At 52.0% G+C, this 16,298-nt stretch overlaps 1 protein-coding gene across 7 annotated transcripts in view; it reads left to right on the top strand.

The window, feature by feature from the left end:
* Positions 1-16,298, top strand: part of SPNS3 (sphingolipid transporter 3 (putative)) — a 64,051-nt gene that overhangs the window by 20,977 nt on the left and 26,776 nt on the right. For 4 of the 7 annotated variants that reach the window (XM_043477590.1, XM_043477600.1, XM_043477556.1 and 1 more), the window contains exons 2-8: positions 2,957-3,022; positions 8,065-8,201; positions 8,852-9,003; positions 9,714-9,780; positions 10,496-10,644; positions 11,589-11,741; positions 15,833-16,022. In XM_043477590.1, the coding sequence (XP_043333525.1) occupies positions 2,957-3,022; positions 8,065-8,201; positions 8,852-9,003; positions 9,714-9,780; positions 10,496-10,644; positions 11,589-11,741; positions 15,833-16,022 (914 nt within the window). Of the gene's footprint in view, positions 1-2,956; positions 3,023-8,064; positions 8,202-8,851; positions 9,004-9,713; positions 9,781-10,388; positions 10,645-11,588; positions 11,742-15,832; positions 16,023-16,298 lie in introns of all 7 variants that reach the window. The other 3 variants (XM_043477574.1, XM_043477582.1, XM_043477608.1) reach the window with 3 other exon arrangements.

The following is a 16,298-nucleotide window of genomic DNA, read 5'->3' as shown; positions in this document are numbered from 1 at the left end:
AGTTACCAGCTCGCAGATGCAGAATGAATGTGACTTGGGGATTGCAGACAGCACCAGACCCTGTGGGTGACTGCCTTTGAGGAGCTCAGAGGGACACAGAACACACGTTCAAGTGTCTCTAACCCAGGACAGAGCTGAGTGACCATTAGTTGGATAGCCCGGGATGAAAAAAAGGGGCTTTTCTGGTTGGCTCAGATGGTAAAAAATCTGCCTGCAATGCGGGAGACCCAGGTTTGATCCCTGAGTCAGGAAGATCCCCTGGAGGAGGAAACAGCAATCCACTCCAGTGTTCTTGCCTGGAAAATCCCATGGACAGAGAAGCCTGGCGGGCTACAGTCTGTGGGGTCACAAAGAGTTGGACACAACTGAGCGAATAACTTTCCCAGGATGAAACACTGAGGGTCCAGGTAGAATTCACAGATGAGGGGCAGAAGGTTTGGGTCATGAAGGCTGAGAAAATCGGTAAGGCAGGGAATGGGGCAAAAGTGCATGGTCTGATCGGGGGTGGAGAGATGGGGAGAAAGCAGGAAATGATTCTGAAAGAGTGTTTGGGGCTGGATCATAGGTTTCTCGGGGACCAGGCTGGGAGCTTGCACTTTCTGCTGAAGCAATGGGGAGCCACGGAAAATACTCAAGTGGGGAGACTATAATCAGGGTTGAGGCTCTGATGGAGGCCAAAGGAGACAGGTCAGTCAGAGGCTACTGTGATAGATTAGGCTGAAGCTGAGCAGTCCTGCATTGGAGTGGGGGTGGAGGGCATGAAGAGGAGGGGAAGTGGCAACTGGGGGTATGGAGGTCTTTCAGCCCCCTAGGACTGAAAGGACTTCCTCCGGCTGTGTGAATAGCAGGGCCATGGTTATTGGGCTGAGGGAGGCCCGGGGAAGTGAAACCTTGCCCAGTGCCTGGGGACTGTTTGGGCAGGTGGTTCTCACACACCAAGAATTCTCTTGTGTGAAGCAGGTCTCTGGGAGGCCAGAGTGATAGCAGAAAGATGAAAACAAGGCTGGACCCACACTTGGTCCTCTGGCTGCCTCCAGAGCAGCATGGGGCTCAGAGGAGCCCAGGAGTGGCCAAAACAAGGGGCTGAGTCCCAGTCCCCAAAATGAATACGATTATAGAGAATTTTTTACCTAGCCATTGACTTAAAATAATTTTATTTACTTATTTAGTTTTGGCCGTGCTGAGTCTTTGCTTTTCTCTAGTTGCGGCAAGCAGGGGCTACTCTCTAGTTGTGGTGCACGGGCTTCTGATTGCCGTGGCTTCTCTTGTTGTGCAGCACAGGCTCTAGGGCACGCGGGCTTCAGTAATTGCAGCTCGCGGGCTCTAGAGCACAAGCTCAGTAGTTGTGGTGCACAGGCTTAGTTGCTTTGCATCATGTTGGATCTTCCTGGACTAGGGATCGAACCCATGTCTCCTGCATTGGCAGGTAGATTCTTTACCACTGAGCTACCAGGGAAGCCCGCCGTTGACTTTGCTTATCTGTGTTGTCCCTTTCTTTACAATGAATGTATCTAATTCGTGTAATTAAAAGTATGGAGAGAAGGAAAGACATACAAGCTAGTATCTGGATTTTGTGGAAACTGGGTCCAAGGTGAATATCAGAACAAAAATCTCTTATTTGACTTCTCTGTTTCTTCCATCTTTTTCACCCACTGGCAGGTCTTTGAGGTGTGAATGGCAGGTTTTCTTCCCCACCGTGGGGGTGTTCCTGCAGAGCCCCATTTGTGACACTGGGTGGGAGGGTGGGCTGCCTCTGGCTGGGATGGTCCCAACTGTACAGCCATAGGTGGCTGGGGCCTCTGTTTCTCCATCTGTATAATGGGCACAGTGATACTGATGGCCTTCAGCCATCTCATAATTCAAAGTGATGACAGGGCCAGAGCCTCACAGCTCAGATAAGCAGGTGCCTTGGACCCTGACTAGCTCTGAAATATGACTAGGGACTGACAGGATATCAGCCTAGCAAGATCTTGGAGCAAGAACCTGCAACCCTCAGGGAGGTGGGGCCAAGGTCAGACCTAAGTGGGCCCTACCTCTGAAGCTCTCACAGGCACTCCATGTCGGTGTGTTCATGCCTCTGGAGGAACGTGCTGTGTGTGCACCTGTGCCAGGCCAGGTCACATATGTCTTTGCATGTACATGCTCATGCATGTATATGCATATCTATGAATGTCTGGAGTGTATATACAAGTAGGGCTGTGGTGCCGCACAGTTTCAGGAACTTTCATTGCACCGTAGTCTAAGTGAATGGCTGCCAGTCATTCCGGGGCTTCCCAGGTGGCGTGGTGGTAAAGAATCGCCCGTCAGTTCAGGAGACTAGGGTTGGATCCGTGGGTCAGGAAGATCCCCTGGAGAAGGGAATGCAGCCCACTCCAGTATTCTTGCCTGGAGAATCCCAGGGACAGAGGAGCCTTGTGGGTCACAGTCCATGGGGTCGCAGAGAGTCAGACACGACTGAGTGACTGAGCACCCCAGCCACTCTGACGATGATGTGAATGGCAGGCCTGCATATGTGAAGATGCACATGTGCCTGTGGGTGTGTCTTTATGTGTACAAGACTGGACTTACATGACTGTGAGTGCTGGCTCCTGTGTGTGTGTGTGTGTGTGTGTGTCTGCTTCTGGGAGTATATATCTCTGGGTGTGCCTGTTTGTATGTGCCTATGTGGATCTGCATGTCTGTGATGCGTGAATATGTGTGTGTAGTCCAGGCATGCAGGCTTGTGCGTGAATTGGTATGTCTGTGCCTTTGGGATATGCTAGATCCTGTATTTGTATTTGTGTGTGTGTGTGTGGTTGTGTGCATGTGTGGGAGAGAGGGACGAGAAGAGTAGGCCTGGGTGCCATGTCTGTGATGAGCTGGTCAGCTGTGGGCCTGTCCCTAATGCAGAGGCAGCTGCCTGTGGAGGCCTGGCAGGCAACTTCCCATTTCCTGAGCACTGTCCATCTGTCCACAGGAGTGCTGCTGGACGTACAGAAGTTTTTCCATATCAGTGACAGCAATGCTGGTTTGCTGCAGACAGGTAAGGAGGGAGTCCCCAGCCTGGGGTCGTCGGCTCACGCGGGGCGGGGGTCTTTTGGCAGGTCCTGTTCCCTGTGCAGCTCCAGCTGCTGGGGGGTCAGCCTGAGCCCCATGAGTCCCCTGGCGCAGAGGATGGGTGGTGGTTGGGTGGGAGGGACAGTCTGTGTCAGAGAAGGAAGCAGTAGAGGCTGGGATTTGGTGCCTGAACAGCCTCTTAGGGTTTGAGGGTGAGTGCTGGGGAAAGGGGGCTTCCTTGGTGGCTCAGTGGTAAAGAATCTGCCTGCAATGCAGGAGCCACAGGAGACACGGGTTCTGTCCCCAAGCTGGGAAGATACCCTGGAGGAGGTCTTGGCAGCCACTCTAGTATTCTTGCCTGTGCAAAGAGTCGGACACAACTGAAGCAACTTAGCATGCACACACACTGGGGGAAGAAGGGAGGGAGCTGGGGCTTGAAAAGGCTCCCAGGCTTCAGATCCTGGCTGGGGAGTTGGTCATTCATCCTTCATGTCTATTAAGCTCAGCTTTGTAGCTGGGGTTAGAATTTCTAACATGTGCTTTCTTCTCATGGATCTGAAAAACCTGGTCACTAGGACCCAGACAGACAGACAGACAGTGGACTTCCCTTGTGGTCTAGTGGTTAAGATCTGTGCTTCCACTGTAGGTGCAGGTTCGATCCCTGGTCAAGGAACTAAGATCCTGCGTAGTGCAACCAAAAATAAAAAAATAAAAGTAGATTGACAGACAGCGACACATACCCAAGGGTGCTCAGATAGGGTCTGGGCCCACTAGAGCCTACAGTCCAGCAGAGGGGAGCAGCCACACCTTCCATTTCAAGGTGGGGGCGGTTGGGGTCAAGAGGTGCTAACTTTTCCCCTATGGGTTTCTGGATGGTGATACACAGATGCACACACACGCACCCACACGTGGGCACACACTGTCACAACACAGGATACTCATGTGTGCTCTTTACAGTTCTGAGAATTCCTGTACAGATCCTCAAGCCCATATATTTTTTTCCTAAGATAGATCTGCCTGAGAACAAGCATCTGGGTCTTTTTTCCCACCTCTCCTTTAATATTCACCTGTCCACCATTTTGGGGAGGAAAATACAGCTCTCCCCATTCTGAATTTTACTAGGTGTAAAAAACCTCCAGGGGAGACTTCCCTGGTGGTCCAGCAGCTAAGACACTATACTCCCAATGCAAGGGGCCCAGGTTCGGTCCCTGGTCAGGGAACTAGATTCCACATGCTGCCACTGATAGCCTGAGTACTGAAACTAAGACCTAGGCGCCCAAATAAACAAATAAAATATTAAAAAAAACAACCCATCAGACAGAGGGACCCTTCAAGGCTGCTGGCTTCTGCTGACGAGGCCTTGGGGGCAGGACAGAGAGAGTGTTGGTGGAACCCGAATGGGGATGTTTGCTCCAGGCCACAAACCCAGGATGGCAAGGCGCCAAGCCTTATCTCCCTGGCCCGATCGCGTTCTCTTTATCTACAACTGAGGATCCAGAAGTGAGATGGTTGTCTCACGGATGGGTATCAACACATCTATTTCAATTAAAAAAAAAAATGAAGCTGTTCAGTGGAAACCAAGACACCATTGTAAAGCAACAAAACCCCAATAAAAATTAATTAAAAAATGAAGCTGACATTTTCATATCTTTCTCACTGACAATCAGTCTGATTTGCCCTATTGATTTGCCAAATGAGGACTGACTTTGCCCATAAGGCTGTATGGTACATGTTTCCTATGAACTTGATCTGCAGCCCTAAGGACTGATGACAATCTAGTTTAAAAAATACAATCACGGCTGGAAATCACATCCTTTGCAGCTGGTTAAACTTACGATAAAAAATGCCTTAGATGTCAGCTGAAGACATTCAAAGGGGTACACGGTTCTACAAATGGAGGCGATGAACAAAAGAGTTAGATCACTGCTTTAGATGGCAGTCTTTCCCAATTGCTCTTATCTCAGGGCTAAGGTGGACAGATGGTGCTCACCTTCCAGTCATATTGTAGCCAGAGGGAGGATTTCTAGGCTCAACACCCAGAACCTTCTAGATTAAACAGATAATGGAAGTTGAATCAATATTTCTCTTCCCTGGTTCTTACCATGGCGAGCAGGATTATTACTGCAAGGCCCCTGATAACTGAGTTGTGTGGAGGGAGAAGTTTGTGTGTGTGAGAGAGAGGAGGAAAGAGAGGGAGAGAGAGAAAGCCTGTGAACACAGAGACATGCTTGTGAGTGTGCAGTGGGGATGTGCATGTACATGTATGTGTTTGAGACTGGATGAAGGGAAGGGTCTTTTCTGCAGAAGTAGCCCAAACAGGTATGTGGGAAGGGCAGTGAGCTTGGAGGCCTGACAACCAGGCTTGTCCCCGGTGACTTCAGGTGAGTCTTCTTACTTTTCTGTGTCACCGCAGCGGTGCAAACTGGAGGAAACGCTGGCTCAGAGGGCTCAGTGTAGCTATAAGAATGGGGTGGGAGGCGGGGCGAAGCAGTGGTCAGACTTCCACCCCGCCCCGCCCCACTGCAATGGGACAGAGATGCTGCTGGAGTTAGTTAATTGATTTACAATATTTAAAACAAACACTGATGTGGCCTTTACCATGTGCCAGGTGCTTTTCTAAGGGCTTAATAACATGTAGTCATTTAATCTTCACAACAATCCCACCAGGCAGGGAATTATTATTATTATGCCCATTTTACAGATGACAAGCCTGAGGCACAGAAAGGCAATGGGCCTTCTGAAGGCCACACAGCTTGCAAGTGAGAGAGCTGTGATTCAAATCCAGGTGGTTGCTTATAGAGTCCTTCTCTGAACCTTGTGCTCCTTAATGACTTCCGCCTTGTCACAGAAATGTTTTGAATCTGGAGATGGGAGTGAAGGCGTGCCTGCCTTCCACTTAGGGGCAGGCTTCTCCATTCCAGGAGATCTGCTGGTCTAACGTGTTTATATCCTGCAGGTGGCTCAGTTGTAAAGAATCTGCCTGCCAATGCAGGAGACGCAGGAGACTTGTGTTCGATCTCTGGATTGGGAAGATCCCCTGGAAAAGAAAATGGCAACCCACACTGGTATTCTTTCCTGGGAAATCCCATGGACAGAGGAACCTGGTGGGCTGTAGTCCATGGGGTAGCAAAGAGTCCGACACAACTTAGCGACTGAGCATGCACACACATGTACTGTGAGGAATCCCTACCCCTAATCTCGTAAAGTATTAGAACAGTTGGGGAAATAGAAGCTTTAGGTGACAAAGACATGTGTTAACAAGGCACGAAACAACCTCCCCAGAGAAAGATTGATGCATCTGATTACATCAAAGCTAAATTCTTCTGTATGATGGTGACTGAAACTATAAATGCAATTAGCAATAGTAATAGATAACATCTATTTACAGAAAGCTTGTCTTTTATGTGCTTTATTTTATTTAATCTTCCTCATAAGCTTAGGGGGGAAGTACTATTACTCTTGTACTCTGATAAAAGGGGAATCAGAGAGTAAAGGATTTTGCCCAAAGTCACAGAACTAGGAAGCGGTGGGGTCAGAATGTGAGCCCAGGAATTCAGTCTTAGAATTTGATTTTAAATCCTTAAAACAAACGTAAGGGACTGGAGAAATGATCAACACAGAGCCAACAGAAAAAAATAGGCTGAGGATGTGAACCTAGGGGCTGATACTCAACCTCACTGGGGAAAAGGATGATGCAGATTAAGACGTAGGCGAGACACCGTTTGTGTTTTAACCATTAAATGAACGAAAATAAATCGATTGATCCTATCAAGTGTCAGCAAACAATGTGTAATACTTCTATTCTAGCGTAAATTGATACAGCCTTTTTGGAGGCCTATTTTGGCATTTCATTTTGGCAGTAGTTATTAAATTTTTAAATGCCGTTGACATCAAAGACCATTCTCTGCGGAGTATTAGGTCAAACCACATTAAATTGCCGTTTTTGTAGGTCAAAACTGGCTTAATTTCCGCCAATTGCTTATGGCGTAACCCAATACGAGAGCGGGTCATGGCAAAGTGGGAGGGTCTGGAACCTGAGTTGGGACGAGTCTGGGCATGCATTGGGTTCAGAAAATGTCAATCATCTGTGCTTAGTGAATGAAAACGCAGACACTGGGCGGGGCCCCGAAGAGCCCAAGGCCCTTGGGGCCGGGGACCGGGTGGCGAAGGGTTAGACCTTACCCTGGCCACCTGCCGGCTCTCGGAGGCAGCGGACTCAGGGAGAAGGATGGAGGCGATTTTATTTGAGGAACAGAAGCAGTGAAGGTATACCTATCCACGTGGTGTAGTTAAGCAAAAATGTGGCAATTCCTTTGTCTTCGCAGAATAGTAAACGCATTCATTAATCTAGTCACCAATGCATAAGTGTTAGGTACTTTGGAAAAATGGTATAAATACAAGTGCAGCGTCAGGGGAATGTTTTACTTAGGAAAACCAAGTCTCTTCCAGCCTCCAGGGGCCGCTGGTTTATAATCAGTGTGCTCATTCTTAACCGTGCTCATCTGCTCAAAGCAGGCATCTGGCCCACACCCCGCCCACCTGGCCTTCCACTTGCTACCTCCAGCAGGGGCCTGAGAGCAAAATTTCACCAGGCCCCAAGTCAGGCTCACAGGGGTGGGAGTTCTCCTAAAGACAGGGTCCTGGCAGCTCCGTGCCAGACTCTGTGCTCACCTCTGTCTCACGTTTACACAGCCTGGGAGGGGGGAATGTTGACCTCTACTGTTGGACTGTTGCTCAGAGAACACGCCTTAGGCACCCAAGGCTGCACGGTGGGCAAACCGCAGAGCTGAGATTTGAGGCCAGGCCCAGCACCGCCCCCCCTTTCCTCCCACTCCCTGTGACTCTGGGCCGTGGTGGGGATTGGGGGATTCAATTTACGTTTTTCTCTCACCAGTTTCTACTCACTTTTAAGCAAGCTGAGTCAGTTCCCTTTTCTGGGCCTACTGGACCCTTCTGCTCCGCACCGGCCACCACCCCGTCTTTGTTGGGGGAGTGAGCTGCATGCCGCCCCTTGTGTGTCTCCTCCAGTCTTCATCAGCTTCCTGCTGCTGTCCGCACCCGTGTTTGGCTACCTGGGCGACCGACACAGCCGCAAGGCCACGCTGAGCTTCGGTATCCTGCTCTGGTCTGGAGCTGGCCTCTCCAGCTCCTTCATCTCCCCCCGGGTAGGTGCCCTCACTCCTTCCCAGGCCCCCTGGGGGGCCCTCCCCCATCTTCCTCCTCTGTGATCCAGCTCCAGTAGAGCTGTTTCTGCTCCAGGCTGGCTGAGGGGGACTGCCTTCCAAGGGCTGAGAGAGGGGTCTTCTCAACAGGCTGTTGGACTTTCTTAACAGGGACCTTCCTCTTTGGCATCTTCCTCCGGACTGAGCTGGGGGTGGAGGTGGGGGTAACTGCTACTGTCTGTGGGAAGTGGCCTGGTGAACAAAGGCCGGTTTGCTAACCAGGATGCCCAGGAAAAGGACTCCTCAGGGCAGTGGCTGTGGGCGCCAGCAGGGGGCGCCTGTGCGATTTGGGGGAATAGTGAGGTGTCTGGAGCCCTGGGTTGTGGAGATCCTCTGGAGAAGGGAATGGCAACCCACTCCAGTATTCTTGCTTGGAGAATCCCATGGACAGAGGAGCCTGGTGGGTTACAGTCTGTGGGGTTGCAAAGAGCCGGACAGGACTGAGAAACTAACACTTTCACTTTTCACTTAGAGCACTGATCCCCCTCTTCCATGTCACAGGATGTCCTTGGTTCCTCTGACAGATCTTTAAGTTCCCTTTGCCCTGAGCGTGATTTCTGGAACTGACTGTGGTCTTGTGCCCATTTCCCCAGTACTCCTGGCTCTTCTTCTTGTCCCGGGGGCTGGTGGGGACTGGCACAGCTAGCTACTCCACCATCGCGCCCACTGTCCTGGGAGACCTCTTCGTGAGGGACCAGCGGACCTGTGTGCTGGCCATATTCTACATCTTTATCCCTGTTGGCAGGTTGGTATTACCCTGGATCCACTTCTCTGGATGGTAAACTGAGGCCCCAAGGGGTCGGAACAGGGGCTGGGCTGGATGCAGGAGACATTGAGCAGAAGGGGTTGCATTTGAAACCCAACTCTACCCTTCCTCTCTGTGTCACTTTATCTCTCTGAGCCTCAGTTTTCTCATCTGTAAGTGGGGCCAGTAGCACCTACCTGTAGGCTATGGTGGGGGTTAGAGATATGTAATGGAGATGCTCCCTACATACTAATACACTCCGGGAGGAGGGCGAAAGAGCAGCTCAGCAGTGTGGGCCACACAGGGAGGGGCTGACTCTGGGAGAGGCAGGGAACTGTGTTAGGGTTGGGCCACGCACCCCACAAGGGGATAGGACAGAGTGAGCTTTGCAGTCAGACCCCTGAACCCTGACTCAGGTTTCCTGAAGTCACCTGCCTTGGGCAGGGCTATGACTTGGAGAGGCGGGGTGAGTGGTCCTCATTTAGGGAGACAGTGGTTGGGTGGGATGGGCCTGGAGCCAGAGGTCACTGGTGACTTACCAAGGGCAGTGGACATCTGGGCCTCACGTGGCTCACTTTTACCAGTGAAAAGGCTGTGAGCTGCCGAGAGCTGGCTCCCTGGGGTAGGGGCACCCTGGCTCAGGCTGGCCTTGGGGTCTTGGGGCCGCCTGCCTCCCCTCACGGCCCATTTCCCCCACCTCTCTGTTGCAGTGGTCTGGGCTACGTGCTGGGGTCGGCTGTGACAGAGCTGACTGGGAACTGGCGTTGGGCCCTCCGAGTGAGTCCAGCTTCCTTTTCTTCCCTCTGCTTTCCCCCCTGGGCCAGCGGGGACTTTCCAGTCTCCAGTGGCCTTAGCCCCTTGGCACAGCGTCTGGCGCCATGGCGGGTGTTCAGATGTCGGCAGCTTCAGGGCTGCGTATGGACCGTGGCCTCTGGAATTTGCACGCCTGGTTCACATCCCAGCCATTCAGTTTGCTAGCTGTGTGATCTCAAGGAAGTCACCTCCCTCTTCGGGGCCTCACTTTCCCTATCGGTAGAGTGGGGGAGTAAAGCTACCTTATGGCATCTTAAGGATCAGTGAGACGAGGGAGGGGAAGCTGCCCTGCCAGCTTGGACGAGGCTGGCGTGGCAGATGGAGGTGTGGGTCAGGAAAGGAGACACGGGGGCAGCAAGTACTCCACAGTCGGGGTCAGTGTAGTCAAGCCTCCAGTTCTCAACCGTGTCAGCCTCACTGATTCCAATAGAGTAGTGTCTGTACAGGAGTCAAATCCCAAGGGGCCCGTGCTACCCAGAGAGCCCGTCCTCTCATGGGTGAGAAGCAGTGGTATGCCAAGTTCTGTGTATAACCAGCTCCCCCGATATGAGCCCGTGTCCCCTATCCCCCAGGGCGCAGAGCAACCCAAGAACCTGGTCCACAAAGTTCAGTCACTGCTGGGATCTCCTGGCTTACAGGAATGTGTGGCCCTGAGCTTCCTGGGCCCTCCTGTCCCCAGATCATGCCCTGCCTGGAAGCTGTGGCCTTGATCCTGCTTATCATGCTGGTTCCAGACCCACCCCGAGGAGCTGCTGAGAAGCAGGGGGTCGCAACCATGGGGGACCCACGGAGCAGCTGGTGTGAGGACGTCAGATACTTGTGGAGAAAGTGAGTGTCTCTGCTTCTCCCTGTGGGTCATTGAAAACCCCTCTGCCTGCCCCAGCATCACCGCCCTCCCTCCCTCCGCCTCCAGGGAGCCCTCCCTGACTGCCCCAGCAGCGTTCACAGCCCTCTTCTTCCTTTGAGTTCTCTGTCACCAGCTGAGATGTCACTCCCCCACTCAGAGGCCTCCCTCTGCCTGCCATGAGACAGAAGTTGGGCTGGGAGGGAGGGAGCTCCGGCCTTGGCTCTGCCACTGCCTTATCCCTGAGTGACCTGAGACTTGGAGCCCAGCTCCCCTCATTTATTCAGCAGACATGGTTCTGTAGCTTTGCCGGCTTCTCAGGTTGTTGGGAAGATGCCCGAGTGTATATCGCTCACCTCTCTGAACCTCATGGGAGAGCATCCCTCCTCTGTTCCTGGCATGGCTGGGGAGGTAGGTTGGGGTCACCTACCCAGGTCTCATAATTTATTAAAATGTGGGGTGTGGACCGGATGCCACTTCTTTGTTACAGAGCCATGAGCCAAGTGGAGGGTAGGGGAGAGGGACAGATTGCTGGAGAATGTGATGTTGGATTTGGGTCGCTCTGGTGAGGGAGACTTGGTCCTCAGAGAGGAGGGAGGAAGGCAGAGCAGGAGCGAAGGTGTGGAGGTGGGAAGGGCAGGCTGCTTAGGGGGTGTCAATGGAGGATCTGGGACCACCTGAGTGCCCAGGTGGAGGAGGGGAGTGGACAGGCCTCGACAGCCCCAGCCCTCTCCCAGTTCCATCCACAGCACTATCTCTTGTTTGTTCAGCCGCTCAGTCACGTCTGACTCTGCGACCCCATGGCCTGCAGCACGTCAGCCTGCCCTGTCCTTCACTGTCTCCCCGGAGCTTGCTCAAACTCATGTCCATTGAGTTGGTGATGGCATCCAACCATCTTGTCCTCTGTCTCATCCACTTTCTCTTTCAGCTGGAGTTTTGTGTGGTCGACGCTTGGGGTGACAGCCATGGCCTTTGTGACTGGAGCTCTGGGCTTCTGGGCCCCCAAGTTTCTGTTCGAGGCCCGTGTGGTGCACGGGCTGCTCCTTCCCTGCTTTCGGGAGCCGTGCAACAGCCAGGACAGGTGAGGGACGTCTCGGCTCTTTTTTTGGCCACATGGTGTGGCATGCAGAACCTTAGTTCCCTGACCAGGGATCGAACTCGTGCCCCCTGCAATGGAAGCATGGAGTCTCAACCATGGGACTACCAGGGAAGTCCCCAACATCTGGGCTCTTGATGGGGAAGTTCTTGGGGTTCTGAGTCCCTAGACTCAATCTCTGGGTAGACACCAGGACTCAGGGGCCCACTGGCCTGGTTCTAGCTCAGGCAGAGCTCTTGCTGCTCTGAGTGGCCACAGGCCGCTCGCTTGTCATCTCCAGGCCCCAGTCCCTGTCTTCTTGCTCTTGGGCCCCTGTGAGGGTCTGGAAGGGACTTGGGGGTAAGTGAGGCTTCTGTGGGACCTACGGAATGGTGGGATTTCTAGGCAGCCTTGCTTCAGAGGGACCTGTAGCCTGAGGCTGTCCCATTTCACAGATGGCAAACTGAGGCACCAAAGGAGATTGTGATTTTTTTTTTTTTGGCTGCACTATATGGCATGTGGGAATTTAGTTCCTCAGCCAGGGAACTGAACCCATGCCCTCTGCAGTGGAAGCACAGAATCTTAACCACTGGACCGCCTGGGAAGTCCCAGGATATTATGATGTTTATCCTGGCTCTACAGCTAGATTCTTATCTCCCCAGAGGCAAACACTGAGTCCTAAAAGTCCCCCAGCAGCTTGAAAAAGTGGAAAAATAAACCAGGACTCCATCCCACTCCAGGCCTTCACTGGCTGTGCATTCCTGGGCCAGTGATTTCCCCTTTCTCTGTTTCAGCCTCTTCCTCTAACTTGGCTCCTTCCCAGAACCTGGTTGAGAAACTGACATGGGAGTTAGTGTTTGGGTCCTAGGGCTGATGGACCAAATGACCACATGCTCGGTAGCTTCAAGCAACAGAAATGTTTCCCATAGTCCTGGAGGCCAGAAGTCCAGAACGGTTTCACTGGGTCAAAACCAAGTTCAGCAGGGCCACGCTCCCCCTAGAGGCCCTCGGAAAGCCTCCTTCTGTGCCGTTTCTGGTGCCTGCGGGCGGCCTCTGCTTGAGGCCGCATCACTGCATCCACAGTCACATTGCCTTGTCCTCTTCAGTCTCAGATCTCCCTCTGCTTCCCTCTTATAAGGACATTTGTAGCTGCACTGAAGACCCACCTAAAAAGTGGAGGAAAATTTCTCTAGCTCAAGAACATTAATATAGTCACATCCATAAAGATTATTTTGCCCATACAAGGGAACAGTCACAGGTTCCAGAAGTTAGGACATAGATGTCTTGGGTGAGGAGCATTGTTTAGCCTACCCCAGGGTGGGTAGAAAGCCCTGGTCCTGCATAGATCTTAGCTGTTTTCTTTTTTTTCCCCTTAAATATTATTTATTTGGCTGTGCCAGGTCTTAGTTGTGGCATGAGGGATCTAGTTCCCTGACCAGGGATTGAACTCAGGCCTCCTGCATTGGGAGCGTGGAGTCTCAGCCGCAGGACCATTGGGGAAGTCCCCAGAACTTATCTGTCCATACACCCTCCTTGGTTAGGCTACGCCCTCAGGTGAAGCTTGGATGGGAGCAGGAAGCCGCAGTACACAGGATTCTAGCTCAGCCAGAGGGAGAACTTAAAACATCCAGAGCCCAGACGGAAGGGGCAGCAAGGGTCTACTGAGTTTCACACCCCTGGGGTCATGTAAGTAGGCGCTGGGTATCTGCTTGCCTGGGCCACTGTACAGAGGATCAGCACAGAACTTGCAGGCATTAAGGACCCTCTTGGCTCTGAGAGTCTGATTCTGGGAGGGCGATGTGGGGGTGGGGACACTTCGTGGTAGGTGTGTCCTCTGTCCACCCCTCTGGTCAGGGGCTCTGAGGGGCCCCCATCTAAATCACTTGTCTGAATAATCAATCCTGAGTCTTAGAAAGGTCTTGAGAACCTGCCAAGTTCGGCTCAGACCAGGACTCAGAGGCAGATAGCATTCACCCGAATTCGGGGTCACTTGACCGGGCTGAGCTGGAGCCTGGTACAGCTTGGAAGCCTAGGAAGGTTTGGTTAAGCACCTTTAAGCTGCCTAAGGACACACATACTTTGTTTAGTAGGAACAGAGCCAGGAGACCCTGGTTTTGCTAGTGTGGGTCTGTGTGGCCTCAGGCAGGTCCCTGTCTTCTCTGGAGATATTTTTTTTTTTTTGGTGACATTCAATTTGTCAGTAACCATGGTCTTGCATCTGTCATGTTCTTGCGCCTTGGTGGGAGCCATGGAGGTAATGGCAGGCACCTGGCACTTTTGGAAAGGTTTGGCTCTGGGAGAGGATCCTGGCCATGTGGAGAATGGTTGGTGGGGGGTGGGGGTGCTCCAGGCAGAGGGAAGAGTGTGGGCCAAGACGGGGAAGCTGGAAAGTGTGGGGTAAGTTTAGAGAATTCTCAATCATTCATGCAGAGTGAGGGAGGGAGAAAAGAAGGGAGGTTACACAGGTCAGCAGGGGCCAGTGCTGCAGTGCCGGCCGGGAGCTTGCTTCGAGGATGACAGGAATCCAGTTAAGGGCTGGAAAAGTCTTAGTTACATTTGTTGTTTTCAAGAGTTCACGCTAGTCAGTCTCAGCATCCCTTTGCCTTTAAAAGGAGGCTTGGGTTCATCTTTTGGGCTAGGATGGACCAGGAGGATGAAGATATATATTCAGATCCTGGTCTATCACTTACTAGCTGGGTAATCTTGGCCTTGACCTTTCTTAACCTCACCTTCCTCACCTTTTCACTTGGGAATTCTGGGAGAGATCTGTGAGCCATTTGCTTAACATATATCGCTTGTTCCAGACTCTATGCTCCCAGCCCAGAGTCAAGAAAGTAAACCAAGCCTGGTTCTGTTCTCCAGGAATTCACAGTCTAGTGAGTGATCTTGATGACAGAGATGCAGAAGGTGCTATAGTAACTGAAAGGGTGAATGAATCAGCAAACGGACAGGGGAAAGCATCCCCAAAGAGGAGACATTTGTGATGGGTCTTGAAGGATGTGTAGGAGTTTGGTAAATAGAAAAATCAATGAAGGGTGTTCTAGATGAAGGAATAAAGGTATGAAGTGGGGACAGCAACAAGTCTAGGGGTTGAGGAGGATGGAATTGGGGTTTGGGGTTGAGGTCAGCAAGGATCAGATCAGGAAGGTCAGATCACACCACAATGAACTGGAACCAAATCTGGTGGGTATTTAAGAGCTGGTGGAGAATTTTAGGCAGGAGCTGGGCAGGTATATGGTCAGATTGGTGTCTTAGAAAGCATTCTCTGGGGAGCTGTACGGAGGTTATCTTGGAATGACATTTCTACAGGAAGAAGCTGCAAGAGGGACCAAGTGGAGTGGAAGTGGGCCCAGGAGTAGGTGGGAAAGATAGTGAAGTTAGGAGGTATGTTCAGAGACAGAGAGGGAAGGATGGACTCAACGAAGTGTAAAATTCCCAGGTGAGTGCCAGTGTATCATAGGAGCTCTATAAGTAAATGTTCACTCACATCACATTAGTATTTGGGGCTGGAAGGCAAGAAGGTTGGGGCTAGAGTGGGACTGTAGAATTAAGATTTCTGAGTGGGGCAGTTTTCAGTGGCGAGACAGTGCAGGAGGTTGCTGGTGATGAGACAGGCTGGGAGCTGGGGTGCTGGAAAGATCGCCCACACGGCCAGTGGAGTCCCAAGGATGAGGCAGAAAAGGGGATGGGAAGAGTAGGGGAGTACATGGATCCCTGAGCAGGGTCCCAAGGACCCGGGAGCATTGGTTAGGAGGGAGGGGAAGAGGCCCACAGCCACATGCCCTGCAGGTACCAGATCCTGTGGCTCAGCTGTAAAGAATCTGCCTGCAATGCAGGAGACGCTGGCGACATGCGTTCAATCCCTGGGTTGGGAAGATCCTCTGGAGGAGGGCATGGCAACCCACTCTAGTATTCTTGCCTGGGGAAATCCATGGACAGAGGAGCCTGGCAGGCTACAGTCCGTGGGGTCATAAAGAGTCGGACACGACTGAACACACACACAAACACACATACCAGGTCGTGTACTGGAGGGGAGGTGGCTGGACCCCTATCCTGATCCCACCGCTGACCAAGCCCTCTCTGCTTTTTTCCATCAGCCTGATTTTCGGGGCACTGACTGTTGTCACTGGCATTATTGGGGTCATCCTGGGAGCAGAGACTTCAAGGAGGTACAAGAAAGTCAACCCTCAGGCTGAGCCCCTCATCTGTGCTGCCAGCTTGCTTGCTGCAGCCCCCTGCCTCTACCTGGCTCTCATCCTGGCCCCGACCACCCTCCTGGCCTCCTATGTGAGTGAGGGCCCCTTCAGAGGTGGGAGTGGGCTGCAGTGGGTAGGGAACTGCTGTTTCACATAGGCTGACACTGTGCCAGGTCTTCTCAAATGTTATATTTATCACTCCTTCCAGGTGAAGCTCTGATATTCCCATTTTACAGATGAGTAAACTAAGGCTTACAAAGAGCCTCAGCTAGGAAGGGGTAGAACTAGGATTCGGGCCTAAGCTTTTCTGAATCTAAAGTGTGTCCTTTGAGCTGTTGGTTAATGCTTTAAAAAAAAAATTTCACTG

Source organism: Cervus canadensis, chromosome 1, assembly GCF_019320065.1.
Source record: "Cervus canadensis isolate Bull #8, Minnesota chromosome 1, ASM1932006v1, whole genome shotgun sequence".
Taxonomy (NCBI): Eukaryota; Metazoa; Chordata; class Mammalia; order Artiodactyla; family Cervidae; genus Cervus; species Cervus canadensis.
The sequence above is the reverse complement of the archived record's forward strand: the minus strand, read 5'-3'. Positions and strand labels throughout refer to the sequence as shown.